The sequence below is a fragment of the Brassica napus genome, chromosome A8 (assembly GCF_020379485.1).
Source record: "Brassica napus cultivar Da-Ae chromosome A8, Da-Ae, whole genome shotgun sequence".
NCBI classification, from domain to species: Eukaryota; Viridiplantae; Streptophyta; class Magnoliopsida; order Brassicales; family Brassicaceae; genus Brassica; species Brassica napus.
Window position 1 is genome coordinate 21566757 of NC_063441.1, and position 19971 is coordinate 21586727.

General features: G+C 33.4%; 4 protein-coding genes across 7 annotated transcripts; 1 reads left to right on the forward strand and 3 right to left on the reverse strand.

Annotated features, from left to right (window-relative positions):
* The first annotated feature begins 636 nt into the window (after window positions 1-636).
* On the forward strand, window positions 637-3233 carry LOC106362134 (endonuclease 1). Its single transcript, XM_013801966.3, has 9 exons — window positions 637-872; window positions 1050-1230; window positions 1388-1495; window positions 1654-1709; window positions 1783-1866; window positions 1948-2043; window positions 2136-2200; window positions 2367-2440; window positions 2910-3233. The coding sequence occupies exons 1-9, from the start codon at window positions 747-749 to the stop codon at window positions 3029-3031; spliced, it is 912 nt and encodes a 303-aa protein (XP_013657420.1). The 5' UTR covers window positions 637-746; the 3' UTR covers window positions 3032-3233.
* A 35-nt stretch (window positions 3234-3268) lies between these two features.
* On the reverse strand, window positions 3269-8523 carry LOC106360220. 4 transcript variants are annotated; one of them, XM_013799805.3, is made up of 15 exons: window positions 8385-8523; window positions 8230-8305; window positions 8039-8140; window positions 7909-7944; window positions 7719-7829; window positions 7515-7598; window positions 7328-7446; window positions 7124-7225; window positions 6946-7062; window positions 6796-6861; window positions 6657-6723; window positions 6539-6592; window positions 6164-6265; window positions 5979-6005; window positions 3269-5873 (listed from the first exon to the last, which is right to left on the reverse strand). In XM_013799805.3, the coding sequence occupies exons 2-15, from the start codon at window positions 8296-8298 to the stop codon at window positions 5733-5735; spliced, it is 1197 nt and encodes a 398-aa protein (XP_013655259.2). In that variant the 5' UTR covers window positions 8299-8305; window positions 8385-8523; the 3' UTR covers window positions 3269-5732. The 4 variants fall into 4 exon arrangements, 3 of the variants coding, with proteins under 3 accessions (XP_013655259.2, XP_013655260.2, XP_022546518.2); XM_022690797.2 differs by having other exon boundaries at window positions 5703-5873; window positions 5949-6005; XM_013799806.3 differs by lacking the exon at window positions 6539-6592.
* On the reverse strand, window positions 8385-11510 carry LOC106360219. Its single transcript, XM_013799804.3, has 2 exons — window positions 10945-11510; window positions 8385-9473 (listed from the first exon to the last, which is right to left on the reverse strand). The coding sequence occupies exons 1-2, from the start codon at window positions 11257-11259 to the stop codon at window positions 9303-9305; spliced, it is 486 nt and encodes a 161-aa protein (XP_013655258.2). The 5' UTR covers window positions 11260-11510; the 3' UTR covers window positions 8385-9302.
* Window positions 11511-14441: 2931 nt separating this feature from the next.
* Window positions 14442-15618, reverse strand: LOC106362132 (caffeoylshikimate esterase-like). The gene has a single exon (XM_013801965.3). The coding sequence runs from the start codon at window positions 15540-15542 to the stop codon at window positions 14574-14576; it is 969 nt and encodes a 322-aa protein (XP_013657419.2). The 5' UTR covers window positions 15543-15618; the 3' UTR covers window positions 14442-14573.
* Between the last annotated feature and the right edge of the window lie 4353 nt (window positions 15619-19971).

Sequence of the window (19971 nt, forward strand, 5' to 3'; positions counted from 1 at the left end):
TAAAGATAAATTAAATTAACGATCGTCGTTGTAAACTGGTACTTGCAGAACAAATGTTCTAAAAATTGGTAGGTGGTGGTTAAGCGGATTATAGAGGATTATTGTTTAAACAGATGTTTAGGTTGATTTTTTGAACGTCTAAACCGATTTTTAATAAACCTGTTTGAAAAAAATTGTTTCGTTCATATTCGATTTGCCGATAAAATGATGTCTAAACCGATTTTTAGAACATTGAGTAGAACCGAGAAATAAAAATGTTTAACTTGACCTAAATTTTTGATAATTATGTTCAATGGATTTGAGTTGTGTCAACAAGAGAATGAAATAATCATACTGACATTCATTTCATAATGTAAAAGAAATAAGAAAGATGGTAAACGTTTTGCAAATATAAATATACATGTCACGCATGGAAGATGATGTTACAACTGATGAGGAATATGCTTTGATTTGATAAAATAGCGACTCTTAATCTTAACGTTATATATCTAGCTTTCCTATTGCCAATCTTACGATAGGAACGTATGAGACTCGCAACGTCTTGCTTGCACACAAACTCAATGTCTTTTATTATGTTACTTGTAATTAACTTAACTTGTAAGTCCATTCTTGTCTCTATATTTAAAATATGTATGTATGCTCTGTTTGCAACTTCTATCAAGTTGTTGTAAAGAAGAGAACATAGAGAAGACACTCTTATTCTACAAGAAGAGCTTATTCTATACAATATTTGAAAGTTTGGAGATATGGCATCGGTCTTTAGATCACCCACAAAGTTGATTCTTGTATTTGGTGTATTGGTTTTGTGTTCTGTTTCTCCTGTCCAGAGTTGGAGTAAAGAAGGTCATGTTCTTACATGCCGGATTGCTCAAGTAAGTTGATGATCTAGTAGTTTTTTATCAAGTATTTTGGTTATTATTTTATATGGATGATTATGCATACAAGCAAGACTATTGGGATGTTAAGCCATACCAAGTTTAAAGATTATTGGTAGAGAATTGGTAGTTCTTACAAAAGTCCTTGTGTGTTTGTTTATGTGGTGTGAACAGAAACTTTTAGAAGCAGGACCGGCACATGTTGTAGAGAATCTACTACCAGATTACGCGAAAGGAGACTTATCGGCATTATGTGTGTGGCCAGACCAGATCCGACATTGGTACAAGTACCGTTGGACCAGCCCTCTCCATTTCATCGACACTCCCGACCAAGCCTGCTCTTACGAATATTCCAGTAAGCCATAAACCATGTTGATTCTATGATACATGAACCGTAGTTAACTGTAATACTAATGTTCTACAAAAACAAAAACCTGTTTACTTTCACGCTTTAGCTTACGGAAGAAATGTGAAAATAATTGATTTTTAAATATAATGTATATATACCACAGGGGATTGTCATGATCAACATGGATTAAAGGATATGTGTGTGGATGGAGCAATCCAAAATTTCACGTCTCAGCTTCAGCATTACGGTGAAGGAACATCTGATCGTCGATGTACGTTATCTTTATTTATTTACTTTATAATAACGATATACACATTAATTCCATATAATTTTCCTTTCAAGAATTATTTTCATTCTTGATGTGCTTGATTTTTCTTTTTCTCTGATTATTTTATTTTGATTACATGTTCTTCATGTTCAATTTCATAGATAACATGACTGAAGCCCTTTTGTTCTTGTCTCATTTCATGGGAGATATTCATCAGGTTTATTTCATCATTCCACATATATAGTTATATTTTAGTTTGTAACAGTTATAAAATTTTCTTTACATAAAAGCCGATGCATGTCGGATTTACAAGTGATGAAGGAGGAAACACAATAGATTTACGTTGGTACAGACACAAATCAAATTTACATCATGTAAGCTAGCTTCTTTTTTACTCTTACAAATTTGAATAACTTGATTACGAAAAAAGATTACCTAATGAAGAAAATGTGAAGGTATGGGACAGAGAGATAATTCTCACGGCTCTAAAAGAATACTACGACAAGGACTTGGATCTTCTCCAAGAAGATCTTGAGAAGAACATCACCAATGTACTAACCAGTTACAATTTACTATAATTTTCATATATAATCGTTTCTTTATACAGTGGGTTAAATATAAATGGATTTATCCTATATATTAGGGATTATGGCATGACGATCTAGCTTCGTGGACAGAATGCAATGATCTCATCGCTTGTCCACACAAGTAAGTTATAAATTATAAAGGTTGATAAATATAGATTCCTAAAAAAATTGGGTTCGGTGCAGGAAATGTAATTTCCAAAACAAAAAAAAACTATAGATAAAATGGATAATTCTAAAGCCATTTATCAAAAAAAAAAAAAAAAGGATAATTCTTATTGTATGCGTAGGTATGCTTCGGAGAGTATACAGTTAGCTTGTAAATATGGTTACGAAGACGTGAAATCCGGTGAAACATTAGCAGGTATGTATTGTTTGCTTATAAGTATCTTCTTGTACGCAAAAAAGCCCTTAGTCAAAAAAAAAAAGTATCTTGTACGCAAACAAAAGAACCAAAAGAAAATTAATATAACCGAGTTGTGTCTAGTTTCAGTTCAGTTTTGAGTTTCTTGATAAACGATTAGGATTGACCTAAATCAGATTGTCAATGTTAAAAAAAAACATTTTCAATGTGGTAATGGCATACGAGAAATGTCCTTCCAACAACAGCAAATAACTTATACATGCTTTATTCGTCTAGAGATCCAAACGACTAGCGAAATTTTAAATGTTATTAGTATTTTCATACTACTTATGCAAATAAAACAGAGTGAAGGCTAATGACATTGATTAGATCGTTTGTTATAGACATTATAGGAAATAGTGATTAGTGTTGGTGTAAGACTAGCCATGATAATAAGAAAACTGATTTCCGGAAATATATACTTTTGCAGAGGATTATTTTGATACAAGGATGCCAATAGTGATGAAGAGAATTGTTCAGGGAGGAGTTAGACTAGCCATGATACTAAACCGGGTCTTCAGTGATACTCATGCTGATGTTGCTGCCACTTGAACCGATCCAGACCAGACCGGATCATCAAAGCATTTGATTAGGAGATTATTTGGTCATTTCGCAAAGTTAAATAAGACTGATTGGATGTTCATTTCTTTGTAGCCATTTCCATTTGACAGCTAATGCCTGAGGGCTAGTTATTTATACAGATGTGTTTAGGAGGTCATATGCTAATTCCATTGTGTGTTTGTTTTATAAACTATGACGACATGTTCAAAATAAATAAGAAATCTAAAAGAGAAAAACATAGTACCACTACTACTATTGATCAAGTGACTCGTGACACTACATTGGATTTGTACAAAACAAAAAGATAAAACGAAAAGAAAATCAACAACCTAGAGACTAAACAAGATCACCACTCTTTAATATGAGATTTCACTCTAATAAACTACATAATAATTCTGAAGAAATCAACAAAAATATTTAATATGAGAAGCAGCAGTTTAGGATCCAAGGAAGTTTTTCGTGGAGCCAAAGATAGAAGCAAAAGAATTAGCAAAGCCAAGCAAGATCCCAACTTTGACTTGCCCTCTCTTTGGAATCGGACGGCCACCTTGTTCTCTGGCATCTCTCCTAGTTCCATTTCCGCCGTTGATCATGCTGACTTTTCCTCTTCCTTCCATTTTCTGCTTATCGAAGTCAATCAAAGGTCAAAAGTCTTCTGGAAAGTCTGTGAAGAAAAAAGTGAGTAAAAGTCTTTAGGAAAGTCTAGAGAGAAGAAGAAATGACTAAACTGAAGAACAAGAATGTTTGATTTGTTGCAAGTTACAACCACAAGAGGATCAATAGGTCTTTATATAAACGTTAAAGTGTTCTCCAAACTAACCTTGGGTTTGGCTAATATTACAACTTTGATCAATTTATTATTAACTATCTGCTTGAACGTTTTGCCCCTCGCCGCCCCCCCTTGGATTAGATTAAGATCTTACTTTAATTTATTTTATTAATTATCTCGATCTTATTCGATTTTGTTTAATAGGGGTTTTGTTGATCAGATTACGGTTCTCCAGAATTCTAATACTTTACTCTTAAGGTATATTTTACTAACAATGAATTTATCGTGTTATTTTAAATTTTTATATTTTAAGACTAAAATACTAAAATAAATTTGGATAACTATTTATTTGTTTATTCATGTTACCAAAACTTAAATTGTTATAGTTTGGTATACTAAATATCATTTTAGTTTTATTATTGGTTATTTTTTGTTTTGATACAAGGATTTTCATTATCAATTAATTCTTATTAGTTAATTTATAAATTGGTTAGTAATGACTAATGAAGATAATGATCTTTTGATTGCTTTGAGAGTTGGTAAACCATGGTTGTAATCTAAAAATGCACAATAGATAGACTCTATCCAGGTGCATTGCATCAATGTCTGCAAGCTTAGAATCAATAATTAGTTATGAAGAAAAGTAAGTAGCTTTATTTAAAAGTGGACACCAACTTGTAATCCCACTAAGGATAAGTTATATCATAAGGTTGGATTGGTCATCTAAAAAGCGACAAAATATTCTGACAGTCTTAAAGTGCTCCATGATGATTAATAATAATAATCTAATAGATATTCCATTCCATTTTGCACCAAATTCACGTGCCTAAAACACAAAAAGCTTACATCTTTTAGGTATTCACCGAAAGTCAGATAAATGAAATGTTTCTTAATAATTTGCAGACTAACAACAAAATTCACGTGAGAAAAATAAGGTAACACGCCTTCAAAAAAATAAAAAATAATAATTGAGGGAAAATGGAAATGGGGGAATATATACACTGATACACACTACAGTCATGAGTCATCCTATGGTTAAGAACAGCCGGGCAATAATGCAAAGTTTATTAAACTAATTTTTTGTATATAAGTAAATATTAAAGTCATGACTAATATGCCTCCCTTCAAACGAAGAGAGTTTTTCACAACTATGCCTCCCTTCTATGAACGGAGATGCTCTCTCGGATTCTCTGCTGAGTCCTTGTTTCAACTTACTCACCGGTTTGTTACTTTGCGTAGCGGTCTGTACGGGGCCAGAAAGTGCAATCGAGACTACTTCGGTTTTTCTCGTTGGTGAGGGTTGTCCTTCAACGTCACTTGTGACTATTTCTCAGCTATCCGACTTTGTTGTAGCTTCTTCGACGCATTCAGACTTTGTTTTGAATTCGCTGTCAACTTCATATGGAGACTTATCCGGTTTGATATCATTTTCCATTTTAGTTTATGATTTGTCTTCAAGAGGATGTCTAATTCCCTCTTTCCTTTGTAGTCCTTGAAGTTAAGTTTTAATGAAAGTTGTGTTTCAAAAAAAAAAAAGTAAATATTAAAGTCCTAAAAGATATAAGGTGTCCCTTAAAAAACTTATCTGAAAAATTGAACAAGCCCAAAATATACATGATATTTTACTTTACTGCTAGTGATCAGGGGCTCAAGGAGATTTACACATTACAACCAGTGAACCAGGGGCTAAAGGAGAGATGGTGATTTCAAATCACGTTATTGTTTACAGCGTCACCACGGACAGTATTTGTTTTTACTTTTTACCTTTTTACAACACCTTGGAATTATACTTTACTTGTATTTTCTGATCAGTATCTAACTTTTGTCATTATTGTTTTTTTTTTAAATACAATATTGTCAACATCTATGCTTTGGAAGCAATTGCTACGTGTATTAATCATCTTTCTTATGCTATATGTGTGTTCATGCTGGTGTTGCTGTCTCTTGAGTTCTCTTGTGCCTTAATCTTCTGTTATTACTCTTGATCCAGTTCTTGTCTTGTTCCACCGCTTTGTTCCATCTTTCTTCAAATGTTTGAAGTTCCCATGTCGATTGCCTCCTTATCTATTTTGTTTCATCGAAACCATACAAACACTATGATGCTATCTCTTCTCCTACTATTTGCAACCGACAACATACCTAAGAAGAATCTGATGGAGATTTACTCACCGAGGTTCTCGAATTATGGCCATGTCTCTTGAAAATATCAACAAAAAAGAACCATAAAGGTGTGAGCTATTTTTTAGTTAGAGGCCAAAAGAATGGGAAGTGTGTGCTTTGAAGTAATGAGCTGCGGTATCAGAGAAACAACGTTATATAGAAAGTTCTTTCATCTTGGGATCATACATTCATACCTTCTTCTCAGACTCAGAGTGTCCACTTTCACCTAAAGTTTGAATGCCTTGATGAAATATATACTCACTATCCACGATGCCCACATTCTTCGTTCTATCTCCCTAAAACGGTCAAAACCGTGCTCACAGTTGAAGACAAATGAAAATTTCTGAATGACACGTAATTTTGTGAATAGAAAGAAGAAAATGTGACAGAATTGGCTAGTGTAATATAAGTTTTTGATGGGGCAACCATAATGTTAAGTTCAGTAAGAATGTTTCAGACTATATATTTCAAGGTTTCAAAAGAACTAGATTTTTTTTTCAGCAAGATATAGAATAAGTTAACAAAATCTTGAATGAGAATCACGATTTGTAAAGAAAAAATAAGAGCACCTGTGCACAATATCCTAGTTTCATATCCATTCCCCATCCATGAACCAAATCATTCTACAAAAGCCAAAACAAAAATGAACTCAAGTGAAATAATTACTAACCGCAGGTGAAAATTTACCTGTATAAGATTCCAAGTGCAAAACCAAGCAGCTCTTGAAAACACCGGAGCCATTCCTTCAACAAATCTACAAAACAAAGTACAATATCAATTATGTATACCATTCACACGAATTATTTATCGCCTACTAAACCATTACCCTGTGCAAGGAGGATCTACGCTTGCGTTAGAACACTTTCTATTGCCTTTACTGATGTAAACTCTCCTGTGTTTTTTGGCATCATGTTGTAAAAAAAGTACTAAAGTATGAAAACAAACAAAAAACTCTCCTAAAATGAATAATATGAACCTATGAAATATCTCTGTACTAGAACGGACTGTGATTTTGTGGTGGATTCCACTAGAGTTTGAGTCCAAAGCCGGTTGAGATATCTCCAGTCCCTCTGATTTAACTATCTCCAAATAACTGAAGAAAAATTCTGTCACACTCAGTTCCTTCACGCTCATGATAACTGTAGGAAGTTTACCTCTCTGGTGAGAAATTCTCTACTCCAAGATCCTCATCCCAAATAAATATATAATCATAAATTGATACAACATCAGGATGGAGAAATCTTTTCGCGAACCACCTAAAAATCAAGAGAGGAATATCATATAAACACAATGTTACTTAATTGAACATTAAAACAAAACATCATCTCTGTGATATTATCTTCAAGAAAAAAAATAACCATTTAGTCTGGTCCTGTGCAACTATGTGTATTGCCTTTGAACTCCACTCCAGATCCAACCATTGATCCATATTACCATCGTAGTGGAACAGAACAACCGTGAAATTCGCTGGAAGAAACTGAGAGACCCAAGAGCTTCACATTAAAAGGAAACCTCTGTAACCTAAGCAAAAAAAATTTGCAATACCTTCTTTACAATAGCGTCAACGTTACTCTTTTGCTTAATTCCTACGGGTATGGCCAACAAGTTACGGGTAGCCATTTCTACACCCTGTGTTTAGAAATCACAACACATTTTAGAAATTATTCTAGCTGCAACAACACATTTTAGAAATTATTCTAGCTGCAGAGATGTTTAGTTATATATGCAATGCTTCTTGATGCAACTAACCTTTGAACTCAAAATACTACTAGACCAGAGAGGCTTTAGTTCGAGGTCTGATCTAGGCTGTATGATACCACGGGGCAAGCCTTTTAATTTCTGATCGACTGGTTCTGATTCCTGGATACAGTCCATAACTTAACTTTACATTAAACTAGAAAATAAGATTACTTAGGAATTTAGGATATCAACATGTTACCTTAGCCATGTCAATGGGATAATCTGATTCTTCTAGCTGAAGGATAGATAGAAAAAAAGAAGAGAGTTTACTTATGAAATAATCAAGTCACCACATTCAAAGAGATCAAAACGATAGGTTACAACATTACATCTGTATCTTCGAATTGAATATGTGTGGTCTTATACCAAAAGATCAAAAGTGCTGTACATATGAGAGCCAAGAAGGGCTTTATTCTCCACCAGGATTTACTCTGCAAGACTCAAAGCATTATGTTGTTGAAACAGTATAATAAACCCAAACACAATTGAGGAGGTGCTATAAAGAGAAACCAAAGCTTACCACATCTTGAGCGTTGTTTCTTTTCTTAACAAGTGATGGTTTGGTCGTAGACGGTAAACCATGTTCCATATTCTTTCTGATACACAATCAAAGACAACCCCCTAAGACTAGTTTCGCAACAAAAACAAAAGAACTTTTAAGATCAGAAAACTCACCAGACTGCCTTTGTGTTGTCCCAAGAACACAGAACATGAATACAATTTAACCAGGCCGTACTTGTCACTTTGTCAGTGAATCTCAGTATGTTGTTAGGCCTCTATTGTTTATAGGTTTACCATATGAGTTCATTTCATGGTATTACGTTGTATCAAATACATAGCCAATGAAAATTACCATCTAGTTATGTTACGTGAACTAAAACTTTAGCAAAAGGAAAAAGTTTGAAGACATCTCAAAACGGCAATAGCGGTAAAACGTTACAGTTTATATTACCAAATATAGAAGAATAAAGTTAGCAAGTTTGTCTTATTGATATATAGGTGGTTGACAAGTGATTTTGTAAAATAAGTCATGCATGACGTTAATTAAATACTTTAAGTCTCATTGCATTCCTTAGGTAAAGATAAAAGAGATTGAAATAGCCAAAAGTGGAAGAGTTTCAATATGCAACGGTATTAACATATATCGTTTACCCCGTCAAGCAAACTAAGGCAATAAACTCAACGTCTCCCTCTATTTGCTACCAAACAATGATGAAACAATGACATCATACATAGCAATTGATCAGCTCAGAGAGATCGTTCTAGCTGTTGATTGTGAGTTTTGACTTTGCATATGCATATTTTTGGCTTTGTTTTAGCTATAAATATAGTTGCATATTACCAACAAATGTTTTGTGTATCAATGCAACCCAAGTTGAAGTCTTGAATATACGTAAACCAGTTTTTTTAAAATATTAATGATATATGTACACAAAATACGCATAAATAATCTCCATGAACCCAATCAATGTAGTGAGATCATCGGGAGAAAATAAAAAAACATTCGATGCCAAACGCAACTCCACTCAATGTGGTTGCTGGAATGTTTATTAGGCCAATGGGTGATATATACATGATAAAGAAAACAGTCTTTCAACATTCTTGAATGGAGTTTGAGTTGGAGGAATCTCTTGATGAGCTATGTTGATGCTGAGACTGTGATATGTGTTGTGGAGGACGAGGCACCGGAACTGGATGAGCAATGAAAGTAGGGATATCATCTCCTGGCATCAATACTGATACACCGTTCGCGTAAACAGTCATCTGCATATCGATACATCAGAGAATCAGCCATTCACCAACTTAAGAAAAAGCAAACCAGAAAACTACAACTAATATCAAACAGACAAAAGAAGCAAAGATTCTTGAAAAGAATATGTTCAATGAGCCAACAAAACATAAGTAAATGAGAGGGAATTGAGTGGAGAGAAGACAATGACAGATCTAAAAACATATGTCATTGTTCCCCAACAGCAGCTCAAGTTAAAGAGGAAGAAAAGAGCAAACACACTTGTCTTAACTTTACATTTATGTGTCCTCTCATGTTTCTGAATTCTTCTATCCAGTCTTTCATCACATGGTTTTGGTCCATGACCATGTAAAAACCAATCATTAATGCCAATGAATGAGTCTTTATCAAAACGAGTATATCTAACAAGAAAATCAATCATTAATTCCAATGAATTAGTCTTTCATCACATGGTTTTGGCCCATGACCATGCATAATAATCATCAGGGAAGGACTAATTCAAGCGTAAACTCATTTCTCAAAACACAAAATGGGATCCAATCGCCGTTTCTGAGCTTTTTTTTTTTTTTTGGGCAAACTGAGCTATGTTAAAGCTAGTGTTTAGTACCAAAAGAGATGAGATAACAGGAAACTATTACCACAAGAATATGTCAATGAAGAACAATCTCTTTAAAGTGTTAATTACCCACTTCTCTATAATTTCATTCAAGTTCACATATAGATTGAGATCTCATTGATATAAGACAATTCGAGCTTTCTGACTTCTGAGTCTGTTTTCTTAAGAATAGAGTCAGGAGTACTATGGAATCTCAATGAAAGTATTAGACCCTCAAGAACATAATTAAACTCTCTAGCATAGGAGGAATGTTAGGTTTCAAGAAAGCTTGTGGGGGCCATTTGTGTTCCTAGGACATGTCAGTCGCACATGGTTTTAGACTTAGACGTTATACCTCATTTTCCTTTACAAACGAATCTAACCTCCAGGCTCCAACAAACAAAACTTTATTACACTTAATTTCTTGTCTCCTTACGCCATTATGAAGAAGACGAGAAAAAAAAAGGAGATTCAAAGTGTGACAAAAGAAATCAATGAATGCATCACCATGACACCATATATACATATATACTCAAATAGTGTATGCATGTGTGAGTGAAGCATGTGCATTGTTGGGTCACTTTCAGTACTCAAAATAGTACATAGAGTCAAAACCCTATGATGTTTTATTCTTCTAATTTTTTTGCATGAACGTGTTCACATCAAATGAAACACAAACCCTCAGATTATAAATGTAACTTTTTTTTAGAATAATTAATCAAAAGACTTTACCTTTTGTCTAGATTAAACACAAACTTAGAAAGAAAACATCATAAAGACGCTGAAGCTTTTATCCGATTTCAGATTAGTCAAACTAATGTCAACACTTTAAAAGCAGACAAGAATACGACAAAGTAAGGAATCTGTGTTTACGACTTTAAAGTACTTGCCTTTGGAGATTGGTAACCGAGCTTAGATGCTGCTGAGCCACTCAACCCGACCCGAGAATCCATACCCGAAAGGATCCGACCAGAAGAGGAATCTGGGTTAGTAGTTGTAGTTCGAATGAGTTTCTCGAAGATAGCCATGACGAGGAACATTGAGATGAGAATGGCTGTAGCTACGAAACCAAAGGAGACGGCGTTAACTGAGTCGTCGTCGAATCGAGATTTACATGGTTCTTCTCGCCGGAGATTCATCGGTGCTCCAATGGGCGGCCATGGTTGATGGTTTGTGCTCGTCTTCAACCGCCCAAGCTCTCTCATTACTGATATTGAAAGTTAGTTTGGCCGTAGTGTTGTGAGTTAGTTAAAGTGTGGAACAGAGTGAGAAGTGAGGCGAAGAAGTAGAAGAAGAAGAGAGAGCAAGTGGGGTTCATGTGCGAGAATGTTAAAGTTTTAGGATTTTTACTAGAAATTGTTTAAAATTGTTTGGGGGACACACATGTTGTCCTTTTTATTACACAGCTTTCTTGAGAATTACAAAGAGAATAGTGATGTTTGTTTACTACAATAATGTAAGTTTAATGAAAAAGTGTTATATGAGAGCATCTATAGCTTTAATATGTTACACATCTAGTCATGCATCTTCGCTGTCCAATATGAATTTAGGACAGTATATTATCTTGAATATGTGTTGATTTTTTAAGATGATAACAAGTGTTTTTCTTTGACAACTTGATAACAAGTGTTTATATAAGGGAATGAGTAGTTAGTTGCACTCGATAACCATATCTATAACTTAATCTTCAATATTTATTTTAAAAATGTATTACCATTTTTTGACTAAATTCAAAACACATAAAAACATTTTTCCAAAAATAAAAAATCATTATGTAGTAAACCATGTATGGTGTAGCACAATCAATGATAAGTCATTTTAAGAGCAAAGCCGAAACTCATTACAATCCCAAATCTAAATACATCATGTATAATCGTTTTCGTGGTCCGGCTCAGACGTTTAGATGAGGTTGGTTGCTGGAAAACTCTTAACCAAAAAATCTTGTAAGCTCCAAAATTATTCAAATGTTGTAAACTTAACAACAAACCTATTTAATAGTATATCCTTTGACCAAAAAAAAAAGTATATCCAAAAAATGTACAACATTACTAATCACCCACAAAATACGTGATCATCTAAATAAACAAAATAATTTGAAAGTACATCTTAATAATCTTAGTCAAGCTAGAAAAAACTAAAATCTCAACAACAAACAAAATTTCAATATATCTGATTTTATTTGTGATAACCTCATTCATTTAATTCAAAATCTCAATGAATAAAAGTAAAATATCCAGTTTTTATTATTTTGACTCAAACTATTTCTTTATTTTATTGTTTTGAAATATCAAAAGTTGAAAATTAAAGGAAAAAAAAAAAATATTTTGATTCGCTGAGATAGTAGGAGACAAAGACCAAACAGTTAAAGAAAAAAACAGAGTAAGCACTCTGCCCAAAGTTTCTTCTTCTTCTGTTATATCTCTTTCTCGTGAAGCCCAATGTAAATTCTTCGCACGGATTCAATTCAACTACCCCCAAAAATCTGAACACTTTCTTTTTTTTTTCTCTAAATTCTCTTTCTTTTTGTTCTGCTAAAAAACCCAAAAGATTGAAACTTTAATCCATTTTCAAAAGACCCTTTTAAAGCTTCACAACCTAGAAAAGGTTTATTTCAACATTCTGATAAAAATGAGTATGGAGGCTGTGAAGAAGATGTTTCGGAGGGTGAAGCAGGCGGTGAAGAAGACCAAGAAGAAGCAGAAACAGACTATGTTTCAGTATGATCCATGGAGTTACGCTTTGAACTTTGACGATGGAGAAGAAGCTCCTCAGAGATTCTCCAGCAAGATCACTTTGATTTACATTGTTTCTGTCAAATTTTGACAAGTTATCTCCTTTTCTCTCATTCGTTTACAGTTTTGAAGCAGTCCACATTTGTTTCAGTGTCTACCTCTCTCTCTCCTTTTTGTCATTTTCCATCAAACTTAGCTAAAAATAATTTTTCTAAAAACTTGAATAGTATATTTTGTTTGTGTACTGCAAAAGATTGAAAGCGTTGGCTGTTTTAAGTTCGAGTCAAGCTTCTTAAAATCGATTTAGTTTGGCAACATTTGATATCGTAAATCAATGTGCAAATTCCAATGTAGAAACCGTAATTACTTTGTTGAACACTTTGAAAATATTGTTATTCAAACCATGACCACATTTTTTGGGGGCAATCTTTGTGTAAGTAAGTTCTAACGTTCAAAACGTACCTTGCAAAGATCGTAATTAATTAGTATTTCTTTGACCATTTTGAAGTTAGATATGACTAAATAATACTATAATTAGTCAAAGATCTTTTTTAAAAAAATAGTTAAGATTCGTATTTGAAATCACTTCAAGTTTGAATTTATGTTTATCAACTAATCTTCTCTATTAAAAGAGAAGTACCATTTTTATCTATTACAAAATAGTCATACTAGAAGTCTAGGTCCATATATTCAAATAATTTTTTTTATTGTTTACATTAGTTTATTTAATGTATAACATTTCTAAATAATTATAAGGATATTAACAAATCTATTTTAACTATAAATTTAAATTTTAGTTTTAGGAATAACAAAATCTGTTGAGAAAAAAATCTAACAAAATATTTTTTTAAATTTAAATATTCTTTTAATTAATGCACTGATTAATTTCGAAATTAGTAGTATAATATTATTATAAATTAATTTTAATTAAATTTTTATTATAAACAAAATAATGAACTTTTTTGCTAATTTTATAAATTTTATAAGTATATTCTACATTATATTAAAATAGAAGTAATTAATGAATTACATATTAAAATTATGTTTTTTTGCAAACATATTAAAATTATGTTGAATTGGTAAACCAATATATTTTGAAAAAAACTTCAGTAAGATAAATAAATAAAATATTATTCACCATTTAAATTGACTAAAATATCATTCACCTTTTAAAATGATTAATATTAATAAATTATGTAATAATTTTTACAAAAAATAAAATTGTTAACATATGGTAAATTTTAATATTTAGAACTATATATCATCTGTTTAGTTATTTTTAAAATGACAACAATATATTATCATAAATTATTATATACAGAATAATATAAAATTTTATATTTATAAATGAAATGTTACCCGCACGGATGTGCGGGTTAAAATCTAGTATATTTTGAATCCATAAGCGAAACACCATTGACTCAAAATAACCCTTTCCTATAAAAAAAAACACCATTGACTCACAAGCACTTCTATTATAAAAATTGCCAAATTCTTTGGAACATAAAAATTCCAGGTGATAGATAGATAAGCAAGAAAGAAGCTTAGGAAGTACATTAAAGAACAGTGTACAAAATAAACAAAGAAGACAACTTTTGTGGTAACCAGAAGAAAACTATTGAACTAGAGAACTAACCATTATCAAGAAAAATATATGCAAGAACAATGTGATTGATCTGTATATCAATATCTAGCCACTTAACCCATAACACATCGTTTCTTGATAAAATATGAATACTATACACAACATTAAAAATCATCAAATAAACACAGAGAATCAGACAATCCTATGTTCTGTCTCCACCACATCTATTATTCAACCAACCAACAATATCCCCACGAACAATCTCAATATTCTCATCAGTCTCACCGAACAACATCGAATGCATCATCCCATCATAAATCTTCAACGTCTTGTCCTCACTCTTCGCACTCTCATACAACTCTCTACTCACCTCAGGATCCGTCACAACGTCCGCGCTCCCGTGCAGCACAAGGAAAGGAACGCTCACATCTTTTAGCTTCTTCCCCAAGTAATCCGTAACCCTAAGCAGCTCCATCACCGTCCCCAGCCTCGGCTTCCCACCGTACCTCATCGGATTCCTCTTCGCGATGGGCTTCTTCTCCTCCACCTTGATGCACTTCTCCAACAGATCCTCCGTCGGAACAATGGCCCATGTCGGAACGAGACTAGAGATCGTGATCAGGATCCGATCGATCGGCCACTTAGGCCTCACCTTGTCGGAGATTTTACACATCGGAGCGACGAGAACGGCTCCGTCGAAGGCTACCGGATCTAGGAAGTGGATCAGGAGAGAGATAGCTCCTCCCATCGATTCTCCGAAGAGGAACCGAGGGGAGGTTTGATACTTTGGTTGTTTCTTGATCGAATCCAAGAAAGAAATGAGGTCGTGGACGACGAGGTCCACGGAGGGGACGTAGGCGCGGACGCCGTCGGATCTGCCGTGGCCTTCGATGTCGAGAGCGAAGCAGGCGAAGCCGTTTTGGGCGAGGAAGATGGCGGTGGACTGGAACGTCCAGCTGATGTCGTTGCCGTAGCCGTGGACCATGAAGATGATGCCACGTGGCGGAGAGGAGGAGGAGGAGGAGGGGAGCCACGAGCGGGTGAAGAGGTTGAGGCCTCGAGGGGATGTGAAGTAGGATTTGGAGCCGGTGATGCCTTTGAGAGTGAAGTAGTCTTGCTCTGGTGTGTCTCCCCAGAAGTTGATCTCTGGAGAGAGATCGTGATCAGACATCGATCTAGTTCGAAGACAGAGAGATTGTGTTTTTTTTTTTGTGTCTTGTGGTTCTGATGAGTGATGAGTGGTTTAGTTTGACTTTTGAGAACGTTAACGCGTTTACTATTACTTTTTGTTTGGGCCTTCGGATTTAACTTTGGGCCTAAAAGTAGGGTTAACGAGTCAGGCCCAAGTGAGTATCCTGATTTGTTTATTAGTCTATGTAATTTGGGATATTTGACAAATCACGATGACAGCAGTATACAAAACTATAGACTTTATTTGTTTTGGTAATTTATCTGATAATGACGATTACAGTATCTCAATCGTGTTTTGCCACGTGAAAAACCTTTCAAGACTTATTCACAAGAGACTTGTGATGTACATTTCAGAGAAAAAAACTGTAATAATGAAGTTTTGTGTAAAATTATTTGAATCTTGAATATATGAGAAGAGTCTATCTCTTCGTACGTAGTGGGAATTTCGCTTAGTGTTGTGTGTATTTTCCACTCAACCGAGGTAGATGAGGTAAATCCTTTTGATCATGCAAAGATATTAAACTTTATGATCTTGCATCGTACCAAAATATAATCTATTTTTTATTGCGTTTTAATACGAATAAAAAAATTATGATCCATGGAGTTTAGCTAAGTATCTCATTTCTATTTTTCTAAATAAATAGTTTTTTTTCATTTTAAGATATTTTCGTATTAACTATCTGCACAGTGTTACAAAAGAAAAACTATTTGCACAGATTTTATATTTGAAATGAAAAAAGTGATTAGTAGAAGATTCCATGACCTATATATATATCTCTTGTTTGTTTGTGGAAGAGTGGATAATAGTCAAAAGATCCTTCAAATTACTTTTGGTATGCGCATTTCCAATATTTGGATGGATAAGAATCACCGGTAAAAAGTGAGATTTTAGCAATACTTTGACCATTCTAACGAAGTTGGAATTTCACTAATCACCATGTCCCATCCAATGGTGTTGTTAAGTGACAACTCATCTTATCATCGTGCAAAGTTATCTCTTAATAAATGTTAGTATTATATTAATATCTCTGTTTACCTGCATGGAGACACACATTATAAAACTTTTAAATCGTGACGAGTTTCTTTCAAACCCGGTCCAAGAGTGAAATCATTAGAATTTATTTTTAGTGAAATAAAAAGTTTTAACTTTTTACATATAAAAAGGGTATTTATTTTCTAATATTGCCGATCGCCTTCCACAAGAATGTATTAGAGTACTTTAGTAGGGAGTTTCTCAACTCAAGTCTCTTAAATGTATATATACATAATATTTATTTAATTATGGATATTTCAAAAAATATATATATATATATATATATATCACTATTTTAATATGTATTTTATTATATTTTGAATTTTTGTGCTACAAACCTTACTAATGATGCTCTTAACCTTCCGTTACAGATGTATCCAGTCGTGTCAGTCAGACTCAAGTCCAACGAGTCATTATGTATTTTGGTCTCATACAAAATTTCTGGTACCTATCTTAAGCTAGTCGGGTTTCAAGTGAAGTAGGTTAGGTTTGTCTCAAACTCAGCCCGAAAATTAAAAATGTTTTATTTTATATCCTGCAATTATCCGTAAACATTGTTATAATAAGTGATTGTGGTTGTAGTATTTGAAATCACTCATAATAATGTGTAAACTGCAAACACTTACTATATTAAACATCACTATGGTTATACACATTTGCCGCGTTTAAGCTAATACTATAACTATAAATAATTCCAAAATATGAACAATATTTTTCATCCCAAAAATCAGTATTGCCACTGAACTTTTTCTTGCATTCGACTCTAATTGACACCTAGTAAGCATAACAGTATTGATGTGATGAGTAATGGAATACGAATAAATATATCGACGAATGGTTTAAGTCATAGAAATGGCTAAGGAATGTAGCATAAAACCTAAGTTTCTGTAGGTCCAATGGTTGTGGATCGCATAGGGCATGTCTCTATAGTAGACTAGCAATACTGTGTTTAGATTCCATATGCTCTTATAATCCTTCAAGTACTCATTAGAAAAGGTAGAACCTATACCTTCTATCTTTAATAGTGACGATCAAACACTTCATCTTCTTTATCTCTTTTAGTGCGCATTACATACGATATCAATTACCATTTAACCTCATTTATCTGCTAATGTTCTCGTAGTCAATGGATAAACCATTTTTTTATCTTCCATAAAAAAAATCTACGGATAAACTCTTGGCTATCTATCTAGTTATATATCTATATATCAACCCATCTATTTAATCGGTGTACTTATCTAGCCACTAAAAAGACATAGGGTACACGTACATGCAACTATGGTATTTTAAAATTTTTGTAAATTTCTTAACAATTTGAGATATATGTCTAATGTAATTTATAAGTTCATATGAGTTACTTGTTCTAAAATTCAAAGATATGAACTTCCCACCTAACAAAAGTGTCTGCAGTACTCTTTACAACTTCTTCACGAATTCACCATCATAAGAATCAATCAATCTTACTTAGGCGAAGTCTAATGATTTACAAAACCAAAACTTTTCTTAGCTTTCTTAACGATGAGACAATATAGTAGTCTTAGGGCATCTCTATCGCTACTCCATTTTTTCCTCTAAAATGGAGTAAAAGTGAATATAGAGTAAGAAATGCTCCAACCCAACTCCATATCTCACTCCATAATAAAATTTACTCCATAAATGGAGTAATCTCTTTTTTGTTTGTTCATCACTCTATTATGGAGTGGAAAATGAAGTAGGGTTGGAATAATTTTACTCTATTTTCACTTTTACTCCATTTTAAAGGAAAAAATGGAGTTTTACAATGGAGATGCTCTTATACGCCATCAACTTGTAGAGGCCATGGCTATGCCGCTGTGGAATTCCTAATATTTGTTTCTTGATTTTCCTTTATCAAATAATCCACCAATAGGATCTCAACGTGTGCGTCATTATGGGATGTCTTTGTCCTAGATCACTAAAGATCATTGACCTATTCACAAATTGTCTAGAAACAGTTCCCCAAAATCCATTGGCCAATAAGGTTATTACAATTACACGTATTCGGTCTTTAATACTATTCATAGTTAAGTGGGTATATATCCAGATATTATAGTTCTGAGAATCATATAAGTGGACATACATTGGCCAATATGGACTCATGGAGTCTGGTCTGACAGTTTTTTTTTGGTCTGACAGATTAATTAAGCGGTCCCCATATATGTTGAACACAAACTATCATTTTTAATCTTTAACTTGTGTTAATTACGTAAAAAATAAAATAAATAGCAATACAACTATTTGAAGGTGATTAGATAAATCATTAGCTCGTATTGTAGTAGTATAATATAAGTAAGTTCCAAGCTAGTGGCCATTCACCAATGCAAGGGATCCAAGTAAGATGTTTTTAATTAATGTATATATATTGTTGACAAAAAAGGAAGAAGATTTCAGCCATTTTTTAATCGAAACCATTCCATATCAAAGTGAAAATCGTTATATGAACCTATAACCAGCAATGACCAATGAGATACCACTTTTACAGAGGTTAGAGAGCCAGCTTATTAACAATTAGTGACAACGGAAGCTAATCCATGAACTGCTTCTTGACGTACGTGCTGATATATATACAAAGATAAGTAAAGTACTTGAGCATGCAATTCTTTCACTATATTCTTCTATTGACACTTTTATATACATATACACATTACCTTCCCAACAAAAAGACAAAAAATAATTAATTGAAAAATGTATATCAAATATGAAATGTAAGGTATATAATCCAGACATGATTTCCCTCTCATTCCTCATCAACGAAAGTTGGAGTCCATGTCATAACCATTCAACAAAACACTTTTTGTTTCTTTCTCTATATGAACTTCTACTTTTTAATTGAGAAGTCATGTAGCTACACTATTGCTGGAACGAAAAGCTGTCAATTTGAAACTACATAAGAGTAAAATGTATGCATAACAGCCATGTGTATGGATCTATTGAAAATGCATTATAGTTTTGACCAACGTGATTAAATCCCCAGTGGGATAGTGGTTGTGTGCTAAAGTTTTAGAGAGTTCGTGGTTCAATTCTTCTAGTGCGACTATTCAATGGTGAAAAAAAGGAATATTTGGTCTATTATCTGTATGCATTAGATCTTCATCATTTTATTAATTAGATATCCTAAAACTATAAGTACATCAAATTAAATTCAAGAATCCCAACGGCGCATAAGGTTCGCCACAAAACTACGTTTTCTACGTTGCTAATGATGAGGTTCTTATGGATTTATAAAACCTTTTATGTATAGAAAAACATTTTTGAAAAATAATATGAAATTAAAGGGCACCATCAATTTGGAATATATACCTCCATTTCCCTTTCCCAACAGTCAATTCTTGCTCAAAGATGTTGCAACGTGACATGT